General features: G+C 35.3%; 1 protein-coding gene across 1 annotated transcript in view; it reads right to left on the bottom strand.

Moving 5' to 3' along the window:
• Window positions 1-594: 594 nt before the first annotated feature.
• Window positions 595-14,932, bottom strand: part of TBC1D32 (TBC1 domain family member 32) — an 89,562-nt gene continuing 75,224 nt past the window's right edge. The window contains exons 27-32 of the mRNA XM_009289179.1: window positions 9,997-10,066; window positions 9,064-9,179; window positions 7,938-8,092; window positions 6,072-6,212; window positions 4,014-4,202; window positions 595-714 (exon numbers count right to left, since the gene is read on the bottom strand). Of these exons, the coding sequence (XP_009287454.1) occupies window positions 595-714; window positions 4,014-4,202; window positions 6,072-6,212; window positions 7,938-8,092; window positions 9,064-9,179; window positions 9,997-10,066 (791 nt within the window). The remainder of the gene's footprint in view (window positions 715-4,013; window positions 4,203-6,071; window positions 6,213-7,937; window positions 8,093-9,063; window positions 9,180-9,996; window positions 10,067-14,932) is intronic.

Here is a 14,932-nt window from a genome sequence, read left to right as displayed (position 1 = left end):
ATGATTTATTTTATTTTAAAAAAAAGACAGGAATATCAGTCTTTTTTCATTGCATGCATTTGAACACCTCATTTTCTCAACCTTATCCACAAAGTCAGAACAGCTGTGTACAGGGAATTTGTTTTTCATTTGTTGAGTTTTCATGCATATGAATACATACTAGCAGTTGTTTCTAAGAAAAATCACTTTGTCAGACCCTAGCGAAATATGAAGGTTTTAGGACTGTGCTACAAGGAGATGACGATAATGCAATGAGTTGGGAACAGGTTCAAGGCTTTATAAGGAAGACTTATGTTCTAAGGAAGACACTTCAGCGTCCTACTTCAGAACCCAGGTGGGTTCTGAAGCTGCCTTCTGCTAACCGAAAATGAGGCTGCGCATATAGCCTGGCTGGGAAAATGTGGTATTTTAGGTCATCAAACTTAGATTAAGTCCTTTTGCAAAAACTATATTCTGAAAATCCTCCTTATTTATTTTACAGTATGTACATTTACACAGCCTGACTTGTTTTAGGTGAGATTGATATATCAATCAATCAGCATCCTTTTAAAGGATGTAACCAAAGCTGGAAAATAAAGTGCTCGTTTGCTTCATCTATGTATTCTGTACTCTTATGTTTCTCATGTCTTTCAGCAGCATAGGTCTGTAGGTTGCCTCCAAGCTTTCCATGTATTCTAAATAATCACTCACTCGAAATCCATGGAGTGCTTCTTCCTGCACAAATACACACAGAAAACATTTATTAGCTAGGAAAAAAAAGATGTACAACTCAAATTTAATGAATTCCAAGCTTCTAAAGATAGCTTATTTTGTTCTGCTTGTCACAGCCTGGGTGTTTAAAATACACATATTTTATTACATTTCATTTAGAAATAAAGAATTCGTAATATCTGCTTCCAAACAGTTCTTTCTAATTACAAGTCTTGGTAACAAATAGTTTTTTCAGGTGGACGTTGTTCCTCTCATTTTTGGAGAACATGCCATATGAAGATTCTTAAGGAAAACACAGGAAGCTTTAAGAAGGCAAAGCCAGGTACTAAAATATTCTTTTAAAAGATTTCTATACCAGCACATGGCATGCTAAAAGTTTGTTAATGTGGCTTTTATATCCAACTAGATTCTCAATAAAACCAGGAGAGTAACAGTAGATACTTATTTTTAAAGTCAATGATAAAGAGAGATCTTTATGAAGTGCTTAAGTAAAAACAGAATAAACACTTCTGCATCACCACAAACGATTAATTCTTACTAATTCCAAAACACAGAGTAAAAGAAGGTGCCCTCAGGACAAAGAAACGAACAGGCCATGTTCCTTCTTGCGGCTACTATATTAGTGGGAGAGGGAGGATGCACTGCAGAAAGCAGGATCTTGAAGAACAGTCTGGGTAAAATGGGTGAATTTGTTGCTGCTTTGAACTGGAACAACTTGTGTGCCCACCATCTACCAAGCAGTATTACCGCTGTTGGCAGCATGTGCTGCAGAAAGCTCTCTGGAGCCAGACAGTCCTTGTGGACACATGTATCTGCTGGTGTATTGACTGTGCATCTCTGTGAAGCAGAATTCTCCTGAGAACATCTACTCAGGCTTGGAAGGCTGCACTTAGGCATCTGAACAGGAATTCGAGACAGTCTTTATAGTTCTCCTCCCCTACTCACAAGTGAAAGCAAAGGCATGATTTTACCTTCCAAGTTGCTCTTCATGCAGTGTGAGAAGGTTGACTACAGTGGAAAAGAAAACTGACTCCAATAGAGAACTGTAGTAGGTATCGAACTCTTTTTTTTTTTTTTTTTAAGCAGTCAAATCCTCTATTGATTAAATGTGCACACATATTAAAGCATCGGTCAGCAACTTAGTTGTCAATAATATGGCCCATACTCACAGAAAATAAAGTGAAGAGTAGCTAAATTACTCCTAGAAGAGACTGACATACTGGCCTACATGTGCTATGACAACAAGTCACAAACCCTGTAGCCTCAGTTTCTCTATTTTATCCAAATGAAACCAAATAGTCAAAATGGGCTTCCTGAGGTGGCAGGTTACAGTATTCTTGGTTCACATGTGGAAATTACAAAGCTATGCACCTTCATCCTTCCATCAAAGCATTAATAACAGACCAAGCAATAAATTTAAAATTCAGTTAATGCTGAAACTTCAAGAAGGGATCATAACTGTTAGTAACCCATCTCAGCCAACAGAAAGAACCAGGAAAAGGGAAAAATTGTTCATGGACAATTTGTTACTTCTACTTTCCTCTTGGTGCAGAGGAAAGGCAAATTATAGAGTAATAGAAGATGATCTCTTTCATAGGTGGTCATCTGTTTCTTATCACTTTCTAGTGATAAGGACACATTGAAAGGGTGAATGTTTTACTTATTTTAAGTGCTAGGCATAATGTAATCTGAATTGACAGCAAAGTTGTCTCCAACTTCTTTTTTCATGTGCAAATCAAAGTATATTTTTATTTTAAGAAGAAAATATTTGTTTTTAATTTTAATAGATAGCTGGAACTACTTATTAGGTAACACCAACAAAGGTGTATTGCTGTCAAATCATCATCTTTTCATTACAGATATGAAGCATGTTAGAAGCTTAAAAACAGAAAGTACTATCAGTTCTTGGAAGGAAAATAGGCAGCAGGACTTGTTCGTATAGCAAAGGACCATTGCTAGTATGAAGTTCAAGCTGTGACATTACATTAAAAAAAAAAAAAAGAATATTCAAAGGTTATAGGTGTGTTGGATTTTTTTCTTAACTTGGATTATGTTCTCAGAATAGTTCACACTTCCACTTTTAAGAGAATTGCTCCACTACAGTAATCCAAATTTGTGAATGTTGTGCTGAGAAATAGGCTAAAACTTGAAACTGATTTTGGTTATTCCAATAAAACGGCAGCTGACTAACGCCTTTGCGTTAGTAACCTCACATGAAGCCCATAATATAGCTGAAATTGAATGAATACAATGACAGAATATTTTTTTCTCTTTAGATGAATTAAGAGCTATCAAAACAAGAGTACAGTTTAAGTATGCTATTAACTCCTCTTTTTCTGCAGTAGTCACTCAATGAATTGTAAATACTCCTGTAGTGCATTAATATAGAGTATTTCTCGTTAATTTAATACTAATATGTCAAATCTTTGGCCTGTTTATACTGTAGGTGACAACATACAAATTCTCTCTTCTATAATTTACATAAACTATCCCAATAATGCCATCAAGATGAAGTAGTTTTTAAGCCACATTGACCAAAACCAGGTCAAACAAAACAATTCCCTCATTAGACTGCATACCAAACATTTTCAAGGCAAATGACTGAGCTGACATATTATTCATATTAAAGATAAGTAAGTTGGATGCAAACTAGTCAGAAAACTGTTGTTAGGACAGACTAAGATGCAGATATATAGCCCTCAAAAGAATTCTGACTGGAGAAAAAGAAAAAAAAGACCAGAGAAAAAAGCAAAAATGTCTTTGGGAAGAAGAGTCAAATATTTGTATCTACTCATGACTGCATCTATAGATAAGCAGTACCCTGCAAAAAGAATCCAATAACCAAACGTAATTTATAATATGGCAAAGAATATGAAATTGTGAGGGTAGTTGTACAGTAATTGGCATCTGTTCAAAGTAACAGCTCACTGAGCTTTGTGTCGCCTATCTTCAAGCTTCAGTAGGAGACCACTGTGCAAACCCACCTTTCTGGAGAACATCTAGTTTAATGAGATTGAGGCCACATAGAGAGAACTGAATCAAATGCCCTCGTGACTTAATGTGGCTATTTACTTTGCTTACAAAGGGAACTGATCAGGACAAAATGCAGGAAAGCTATTCTCTGGAAAACACTATACCACAATTTCCTGCCAGGAAGTAAATAAAATTAAAGTATTATTTCACTCATTTAAAATTAATAAGTGAAATCCAGTAAGAGCTTCAGATTAAGTAACACATATATTTTCAGTATTGAGAGCTTTGATTCCCTTCAGCAATTGAAAAATTAAAAAAGAAACCCTTACTTTAAGAAAAACCTGGAGATCTTGGGCTTCAGTGTGCTGTAGGATGTCTTGCTGTAGGTGTCTGAACACAGAAATACACATATATATTTGATAATCGGGACCAAGGAAAATACATATAGCAATGTAGTGACAGATCTCACTCCAGTCCATGTAATTCCAGAAACACTGAGTTATCCATTGCAGACAAATCTAGATGAGAATCACATTATATATAATTAAGTTGCTGTAGACATTCAGTCATAATTGATCAGGTTTACCTCTTAAACTTTTCTATACTACAGACCCTTTTTCCTATAAGATTACCCTATTTATGAAAATAAAACAGATGAAGTACAAATGAAGCCAAGAATCACCGTTTTTTACATCGCAGCCTCTGAATAGACTTCCAGTGAGTTCTGCTAAACATAACACCCTGCATCCATGCATCTCACTTATCTGAGTATATTCTGGCAGCTGCTGAGGTTGAGACATAAAACTCAAAGTCCAATGAAAGCAGAGGTGATTTTTTCAAGTTATTTTAAAATGTGGCCTAAAGGGTAATGAGGGTGATGAAGGCGCCTTTAATGTGGATTTTCCTTTAAATTAAAGTAGTTCTTTGCCTTATAAATGAATGTTAGGCCCTTCCCTAAGACGCGTTTTCATTTAATGAAATGGGTATGGAACACACTTAGTGACTCCTTTTTCCAGTTCTGAATCACAATGTATTAAGATGTGTACAGCACATTTCATTTAGTTCTAGACCACAAATCTTCTGCTAATCAGTCCTTAAAGTGTTTAAAAATACACAGCAGCAGAAGTACCAAGATTATAATTAGATGACAGCAGCCATACTCTGGCATTAAATCTGTTTTCGGGTATTTATTGATGCACACAAGCACTTAAATACATCAGCGTTGTTTTCACAGTTCAGGGTTTGTTTGGTTTTAATCCTGCAGTACAACTGCAAAATCACACAGAAGATACAGTGGCACCCACCAGTGGCATTTCAGTAACACGTTAAATAAAAAAAAACAAAATCCCCAAACAAAAAATCTTGTCAGCAGTTTAGAACAATAACTAGTCTATTATTAATTGAGTGCAAACAATAAAAAAGCATTCGGTATAACTTACACAAGAATAGTTGAGGAAGGAGTGACTGTCCCCGTGTGTTTTCCCACTCCAAAACAGGAACCTTATTATAAGCACCTCATTCCTATGCTGAGATAAAGTCCCTCATCTGCCAACCTTCTCTCCTCAAAGACCAAATCCCAAGCTGACTATTTTAAGCAATATCTGTACCACACTGGCATCTGCCCCCCATTAAGAAGTCTCTTAAGCTGCAAATCTGGTGGCAAAAAGGAATTTTGAAGGCATAAGATGAAAAATATTTTTCTTGCCTTGGAACAGCAATAAGCTTTCTTACTGTGGTGAGAGGCCTTTTGCATTGGCAATCTAACTCATTATTGCATTAAGCGGTTTATGCTTTATCATGACTGCAGTCTTTACAAGTAAAGCTCCATACCTAGCATTCCATATTACCAAAGAATTGTAGTAAATAGGTAAAATGAAAGCTAACATTATGGATAAATATTCTTCTTTAGTAACATCTCTTTAATATAAAAGAATAGTGTGTAACCTGATTGTAATAGTTATGGTAGCTCATATAAAATTCATTTTCCTCTAATATCACCTGAATTGCTTCCTATTATACACCTATCCCAATTTACTCATTTCCCTCTTATGGAAAATTTAGAAAATTATTCCGGGGAATAAGATATTCTATTTATTTTTAATGATAAATCTGAGGTTTTAGTATATATTACTTTTATCAAGTTTTCTGCATGAACATGTAATGGAAGGTCATTAGCTGCAGTACACTGTCATTATTCTACCAAAGTCAGTTGCTTTCTATTTTCAGATGCTCTAAGACACTATGCATTCAATACTATCTTTTACCCCCAGTTTCATAACTACCACACAAGTGCTGTATAGAAAAACCACAGTAGTTCCTGAACGTCCTTGACTTTGTGGATTTAAGTCAAAAAGTTGATGATACTTTGATACACTTTCATCAGTTACCTGGGATGGAGTAAAACCAGACATGTGGAAGGCTGAAAAGACAAGTGGCAACTCAGCTTTCATCAACATTTCGATGTGGTGAGCACTGCAAAAATAGACTGGATGGATGCCAGATTCCACTGTGGTAATAGGCAGGTGCATCTGATTAACAACAACATCATCATCATCATCAACAACAATAAAATTGAGGAAAAGGATTACAGACTACAAAAATGTGTTATTTTAAAATACCTTCCTGAGAACAATATATAAAAATATACACATTTACTTGTAAAATAAGCCATCCCAGTTATTTTAGAGACAGGAAATAGAATAAACAAAAAAGCTGGTAACCATCAGGAAAAACATGTAGTTAAACTAAAGAAAATTAGAAGTTAGAAACTGTTATTAAATATATCCTGACTATTCCTTTTCATTAGAAATCTAGTTGTTCATTGCATGTAAGCTTTAATTGTCAAAGCAGGGATGGAGAAACTGTTGTTATATTTTAAACAAAAGAACAGAAGGGAAAAAAAGACTAATTTCTGTTGGATTTTTTTTTCCCATTTACTGGTGGATAGAGTGGAACTTCTATGGTATTTGAAGTTCTTTTCTGAGTGCACGTTTCTTTGCAGTATGTGCAGCTAGTACGAGTGAATTTCTATGCTGTGCAGCAAAAGGAACAGAGGTTTTATCAGTCTGGAAAGCTCTGGATATCAGTGCCTGGTTTCTAGGTAATGAATCCTTGGCTTCGTGCTAGAAGGTCAAGGTACATCCTTTGGAATTCTCCTCCTTCCTGCGGTAGGCAGCATCACAATCCAATGGCTGGGTAATTCCTCATGCATGTTTTGACATGTTATTTCAGTTTACATTGTGGTCGTTATGCAAATAGGTTAATTATTGAATTTTCTCTTTGTGTTTTCAAGATATATTATGAAAAAGAAATCATTTAGGTGTTGAGAATGAACGTTAGCACTGCAGCAACCTGCCTGCAGTGCTGGCTAGTTCTTGTATGGAAGACGACTCTGAAGTTCTCAGCACGGACAGTGTTCAGCACAATTGTATTCACACAATGGATCAAAATTTCATTGTGTTGGAACAACCTCAGGGCTGGACTCAGTGCTGTGAGTGGACCAACACGGTCACTTCTGGTGACAAGACAGACCAATTCGTATTAATACAGAAGACTGCCTGCAGAAGAGGTACGGAATCTAATCCGTGCTTCTTATACCCCAGAATTCTCTCGTAAAGACTACAGTTGTTTTATAGTTTATGTTCAAAACATTTGAGACAACGTGACAATGTACAAAGTCAAACTGGAAGGGTTTTATTTTAAATAGATGGAATCACCCCTAACAAAAGATGGAAATGCTGTTTCCTATACTACAAACTTGATCCAAAATACTGATAATTTAAAATTGTCAAGCATTCAATATATGGGCAGTAATAATTTTTAAAATTTACTAAATACATTCTAGTGTATTTAGTAAATTTTAAAACTGATAGTTTTACTAAAAAAAAATAAAATCAAAAGGATGGACTTGCATACTGTAATAATAAAAAAAAAAAAGGTCATTCAACAGTATTGCAGCCTTCACACAGAATCTAATGCCACTAACAAAGTTTATTTTACTGCCAGCTTTAAAATTCAATAACATTGCCTTTACTATCAGTCCACCTGTTATTTCACTACTTTTAACAACCATTTGAGCAAATGTCAAAATTATATTTTTCTGAGAGAAATTTTCAGGGTCACGTATTCAGTTAGAGGGCTTTAATGAAAACTTAATGCATTAAAAAAACCACCAAAACTAAGGAAATTGATAAAGTCTCCTTTAGAAACTTTCAAAGTTGCCTTTCAGAAAGAAACAGCTTTTAATTTCTTACAGATATATGCAGTCTTGGTAGCCAGAGAAATGCTGAAACAAGGAGACGTGAAAATCGCTGAAGAAATGTCAGTGTCTTCTCCCCATCCCCTGACATGATGAGGAAGACAGAAGATGCAAACCAGTCGTAGCCAGCATAGCGCTCCCGCAAGCAGCCTGCGTGAGAAGGTTAAGGAACTGGGGCAGAGATCTCCTCCCCACTGCCCTGCAGGAACTGCAGCCCTCCTCCTCCCCAGGCCCAGGCACACAGAGGCAAGAGCTGGTTTGTTAGAGGTGGGACAAGGGGAATATAGCTGCACAGAAGGCAGCTTCTTGAGGCACGGCTGCCTCTCAAACTGAGTTAAGAGAAACAATTTCAGCTATTTTCCCTATACGCTACTTTCTTCCCAGTCCATAAGTAGTCAAGCCAAAATCAACAAAAGTGAACAAAAAACAAGTAAATGCAAAAAAACCCACACCAAAACAAGTGTGCTTATAGTACAAGAAAGGAGAATGGTGGAGGAGGAAAACAGGAGTTGTGAATATTATGGAAAAAAACCACAGTAAAAGAAAAGCTTTAAAAAAGAGATTAAGCATATTCTGACTAATACACCTGAAGTGTATTTTAATAGTGATATGTAAGTCTAATACCTGAAGAATATAGCAAAGCTTGTTGGAAAGGGGTATGTTTTATTTAAAAAAAAAAAGTTCCACAGTAGATATAAAACAGTCAGAAGTCAAAACATTTCTGTTGATCAGATTACAGCCACCTGTCATTACATGGGTAATACCATTAACACTGTTGGTATTGTGGGAGTACCACAAATACTCATTAATGCTCAAAAGGTGCATTGCTGCAGACTCTTTATCACATACAGAAAGATGTGATCCTACTCCAAAACAGCTTATGACAAAAATGAATGAGACTTACAATTTTAACAAAGTATGGGAACAAACGGGTGAAAATTTTCTTGAGTGCATTGGGTGTGCATTTTAACTCAACAAAAATGCAAAGTAAAAGTGCTGCTTTTTTTTTTTTCCTTTCAGTACATTTTACACATCTGCATCACCATCAAAAGCCCAAACTGAGAGTTCAAATTCCACTGGCATTTTTAGGCAATATAATTTATGCCATCAAGAAAGGATACGAAGTGAGGATACCACAGTTCTTTGCTGTTGTTTCAGAAATTTCTCACAATTCATTAACACGAAGCACAGCCCATTTTCAGCATGTTCTTTTAGCAAGTTTAGATATTTTCCATATCTAGCACAAAAAGTTAAAAACCAAAACTGTTTAAAGGTTAAATATTTTTTTTTAATTCCTAAAAAGCAAGAACTCATATTTAATAGGCCTGTGAAAGTTAAGCTGTCATAGCGTTGTTCATCACAAACACTATGTTGTAGATATACACATAAATGGTTTAACAGAAGATATTATGCTTTATCTAGGAAGGATGCACACCAAACATCTGCTACTCAGTGTTACAATTCCTCACCTAAATTCCTTTTAGTTCAGTTTTAGAGACTGTGGTGGGGAGGAGCAAGTACTCTAACACACACAACTCATCTTCTTCACATACATTATTTAGAATGCCATGAAGTGTATTGTATGTGTAATTAAGAGCATGAGAATTCAAATATTAATACTAAACATAACAATCTGTGGAAGTACAGAAACATTAGCTTTTCCTTCATCACGGCTCTGCAAATTACCAGCCAAATAAAATGTTTAAATGGCATATAACTAAGCTGAGCTAAACAGAGCTATTTAGAGAAGTAATGTGAGGGGAAAAAAAGACACATAACTCAGGGTAATGTAATTTTATGGTAAATCTTACTAACAAGATACAATTAGCCTTTACAACAATAAAGGATAATAACCTATATAATCTGTAAAGATAATTTAATTATGTACTAATACCTTTTTCATTTTCAAAGTTAGAATTCATTTTCTTAAAGATGTTCTTTAGATTTAAACGGTGTCAAGCATTGAGTTGATGGATTAAATATCATTAAAGTCATTCCATGAAAATCAAACAAAACCTAGAAACACACTAGGGAATTATTTTAATACCATGTACCTGACTGTCATTTCAACACCAAGCTGCTGCACAGATGAAAGGCTTTCATTCTTCACATCTGCATCCATGGCTAAAACAAAAGAAAAAATATAGTAAAGTATTATGATAAATATGATTTTAACTGAATACTAACGTAAAGCTTCTTTTATGTATGAATGCCAATTCTGGAGAACTGTTTCTTATTTGAAATGAGTTCAGTAGCGTTTGCAAAGGATGCATCAAGAACCTGCATTCTTCATATACATATATTTTTTTGATTAAAATCACCTTCTTTATAAGGTAATCTTCACTGTTAGTACAGTTATCATTAGCTTTACAGCACGATGTAAACAAACAACATCTTTTTCAGTCCCATTTCTTATTAGAGCTTTATCCTTTCTGGCCAAGAAATCAGACAAAGCAGAATTTTCTGATCTACTTTCTTCCATTCCAGTGGCCTTAAGTCTCCTAGCTGTAAAACCAACTTTATTAACAAAAAATCTATTTTGATACAAATCACAGAAAACTTTAACACTGATGGATTTAAAAAAATCCTGTATTTCTATGCATTGTTCTTTCACAAAGTAATATATACCCCATTTTCTGCATTTGTTTAAATTAAAAATCCAAGTTCGACAAATTAATAAATCATAAATTAAAGCAACCTCTGTTGTAATAGTTTCTCAAAATTTTGAATTCTAAATGCAATTAAAAATGGGGCATTGTTTCTCTCGTGTACATGTATCATCTAAGATAACTATACCTCAGAAAAAAATTACTATCCAATAATATTATGCGTTACAAAGCTGAGGGCTTAAACCTTTAATATACTTCTTTCAAAGTGCTACTTAAAAGCAACAAGAAACGAAACAAATTAAAAAACCCCCTAAAAACTGACTTAATTTGTTAAAAATGTAAATAACATATGGCAGCAGAAGTTAAAATATATTCATGTAAGTGATAAATGTAAAAATCTGATTAAGCAGATCACACAGTAACTTGATATGTATTTTTTCTAGATCCTTCTCAGGCAGACAGAGAAATCAAACTGAAGGATTCCCTGGCTACCCATTCAGCTAAACACTCTATGTTCCTGGTAAGCAAACAGGGACTAAGGTATTAAAGACAAAGTATTTACAGGTTAAGGGAGGAAATGCCTCTGGTTAGGAAGAAAAGTTAAAGAAAAAGTAAGAAGCACTCTGCTCAAATGAGATGAAGTAGGTTGAAATTTTTATGAAGAAAACAATACAGCAAAATTGCACTCGACAATGAAGCAATAAAATTCAGCAGAGGAAGTATGGTAAGAAAAAAAAAAAAACCACTCTGTATTAGACCTTTAATAGAGGACAATGATCTAAGTGTTAGGGTCATGAGAAATTAACCTTGTACTTTTGACAAATATTTTTATACATAAGAAAAATCAACTGGTCTTTGAGTAAAAATAATTTATTCAGTAATCTGATGGGATTGAAATAGCAAACCCACATCAGAGAGGTTTTTTTACACCCCAAGAACAGAAGTTCAAATACCTTTTGCATAGCATACCAGCAACACAATATTTGGAAGAGTACATATAAAATCACAGGGCATTTCAGTTAAAAACCCACAGAGATGAGTGAAACAAGTCATATCTTTTTACAGCTCCTGTTCCAAGTTACCTGTTTACTCAGGCTGCAATTACCATACTAAGTCAATTCATTTTCAGGTTCCTGTGTGCAACTGTGAAGGCAAGAGGCATACTTATATCCTAGAAACCAGGGGGAATTTGCATGAGTTGGCTATGACTAACGGTTAATTCAGTCCTGACACGACCATATTTAACGGCAGGAGAGAGGCAAGCGCTATAACAACCTCTAAGCCACAAGGAAGCCCTGTCTCCCTTTTGAGGTGGATCCTCCTGTGGGTGCAATGCAGGAGCTGGTATCCAAGTCCAGCAAGGGTGTCATGAGGAACAGCTCTACCACAACCCACAATCTGAGCTCAGTTTCCATTCTGTAACAGTTTACAGCAAGTACTGAATGCTTATCTCCCATTAACATTAAAGGAACATAACTGATTTCATTGATTCTCATTGCCTTTTCTTCACTGTTGTAATAAATTTCTTAGTTGCTGAAAAGGGTTTTCTCCTTATCAGTTTTCCTTTTGATATTTTCCTCTGTATTGTGAAAGAAGATAAAATTAACATCAAGTTTGGAATGAATAATAATTCTATATTACACAGTACCTCATCAAGGCAAAAACTCTTGCTTTTGTACACCAGTGTACTTGATGTAATCATAGCTCCGTACACTAGGCAGTCAAGTTGCTGCCAATCCACAACTCACAATGGGAACGCACAAACTGTGGTTCTCTGTCCTCGGTCAAAAGTTTTGATTTTCCATTTTGTTAACCAATTAATAGACTGGGAAGACTAGGCTTTAGAAAACTATAAAGTCATTTAGAATACACAAAGGACCACTTCCCACTGATTAAAAACTGGACCTAGAAACCTTAAATGCTCCATTAAGCTTAGAAAATTGTTATTAACAAGAAGTGGAATATTGAAATACTGCATATTGCAATCCATGGATAAAAAGTTGACTAGTAAGCTTGCAGGAGTATGTTGTGACTGTACTATTGTAATGATGCTCATATCTCTGATTTAATACACTGAATTTAACTTTCTACAAAACTCATTTGACAGATATTTATCAATACACCTGATATAACTAACTGTCTTGAAACACAATGGGTTTCATAACAAAAGGCATCGACAGATCAATTTTCTAAATAAGAATGCCGTTTATCCTCAAAGGACAGAACACGTCTCTGAACTGTGAATTAGGTAACAACATGATACAGCACTGTGGCTATTATTAATTGGAATGAACAACATGCTTTGGCAGCTTCCTTTCTATTTATCTAATAAAACAAAAATTCTCTGTTGAACAGGTATTTTACACTTACTTCTTTAAAAATGTAAAACACCGTAAAATAGAAATTAAGCCAAAATTAAACTAGTGACTTAAAGGAAATCAGATTTCTCTAGGAGTTTATTTACAATTTAAAAAAAAAAAAAATAATAGTATCTGTCATTCTAAAATGCATAAAAAAACCCACAGCAGTAAGTATGGACCATTTTTAAGTTTAAATGACACCTATTTTTTTTTTTTTAGCCTTTTTTAGCCATGCAACTGCTCTTTATATTAGCAACCTACCATACACACTTCAGGTAAGCTAATCATAAGAAATATTGGTATGCCTGCTCTCAAATCTTTTTTTAAATCCACTATTTAACACAATCTTGTTCATTCAAAAGAGAAAATGCTTCCTTTGAAACACCAAGGACTGTAAACTATTAATTGTCAGTGACAACTTTAAACGAAAAAAAAAAACCACTACACTTGAAAAATTGTAGATTATTATCTTTTTCTACAATCAAGAAGTATTTCTTCATATGACTTGGTAATCTTCCTCTGGTTTCCAACCCTTCTATCTCTAAACCAAATTCAGCATTCCACTGAGAACCAGAAAGAGAGAATTAGGACCTCTGCTGCTTGAGGGGGGGAGCAGCAAGCATAGGGAGCAGGGCAAAAAAAGGCAAAGAGGGCTCACTGAGCAACTTGTCCCACCTGGTTCAGTGAGCCTAAATCTGGGATTCCTAGGTAAGGCATGCTTCACTGCCATTGCCTACCTAGTCCTCATCTTTGAAGAGAAGCAATCCTGTGCATCCTGGATAGTTCCAGATGCAAATCAGGTGAACCTGGGGAGAGGTGGGGATTAACTTCTGCTTACAAGCCCTTTCCTTATTTATTTATTTGTTTGTTTGTTTGTTTGTTTATTGATTGATTGCAGACAAAGCCTAGCGATGGAAGGGAATTTGGAGGTTTTCATCTTGTGTCAATAGGAAAAGATGGTCTGATTGTCTTCTGTGGTTTGTACCTTCCAGGTCTTCCTGCAAAACTCTGAGCAATCGTAAATGTCAAAAGGGGTTAGGGGGAATGGGAAGAACAGGATGAAGGGAAGACAGGGAGCAATTCTTTAAGCAATCTTAGCATTTCCTTGCTTCAAGGTCATGACTGATCATTTGTACTAACTCTGATCGTGCCCATTTCAAGCATCTCAATGGGCAGTACTTCTCAAAATGTTCTGCAGTGTTCAGGAGCACAAAAACAGACATCCCATAAGGCATGATTTGCAAAGGCAATTACATATTATTATTAAAGTCAATCTACAGCTACAAACACTTCAGAGTAAGTTAACCGGCACGCACAGTCCAGTAGTATTCTTCCTGATCAGACTAGACTTCAATCAACTTTACAACTCTCATGAAAGATTGCTTTCTTATTCATTTTCCCTCTTACCATGAAGAAGCTTTAAGTCAGTCTTTAAGTCAGAAAATGGGCTACATCGCATTCATACTGAAATGACAGGATACCAAGCTGAAACAGCTTTATGGCATATTTCCTACAGCTTGTATGGTCTTTAGATAATAATTAATTTGTTTCCCTGTTTAACTGCTGTTACCCCAAAGAAACTACTGGCTTCCCTTTTGTGTTAAGTGAAGAAAATGACTAAAGCTGTTGCTCACATTACTGATTTAGCTTTTTCACTTCCTGGTGCCCAGGCCAAATGTTTTCATAGCTATATAAATAATCTTTGCAGAATGTTAATGAATGTTAAATTTTAACTTCAGTGATGGTAGGAAAGATTAGTTTTCTTTGTATGGATGGAAAATACTTTTGATTCAAAGGAACCACATAAGTAACAACACTGCAAACAGTTGAAAATCCCATGATGGCCAGAGCCACCTACATAATTCCTGCAGATGCTTCAAAAATCTTTAAAGTATATAGTTATGTTCACTATCAGATCTCTAGTCCTTGGCTTTGTCTTTAAACTGAAATTGTGGAACTCACAAATCTCCCCCCCCCCCCCCAAAAAAAAAAAAGAAGGGTTTTTTTTTACCTTTTAAAAG

This window comes from Aptenodytes forsteri, unplaced genomic scaffold (assembly GCF_000699145.1).
Source record: "Aptenodytes forsteri isolate BGI_AS27 unplaced genomic scaffold, ASM69914v1 Scaffold217, whole genome shotgun sequence".
Lineage (NCBI taxonomy): Eukaryota > Metazoa > Chordata > Aves > Sphenisciformes > Spheniscidae > Aptenodytes > Aptenodytes forsteri.
Note: the sequence above shows the minus strand (reverse complement) of the source record. Positions and strands in the feature narration are given on the sequence as shown.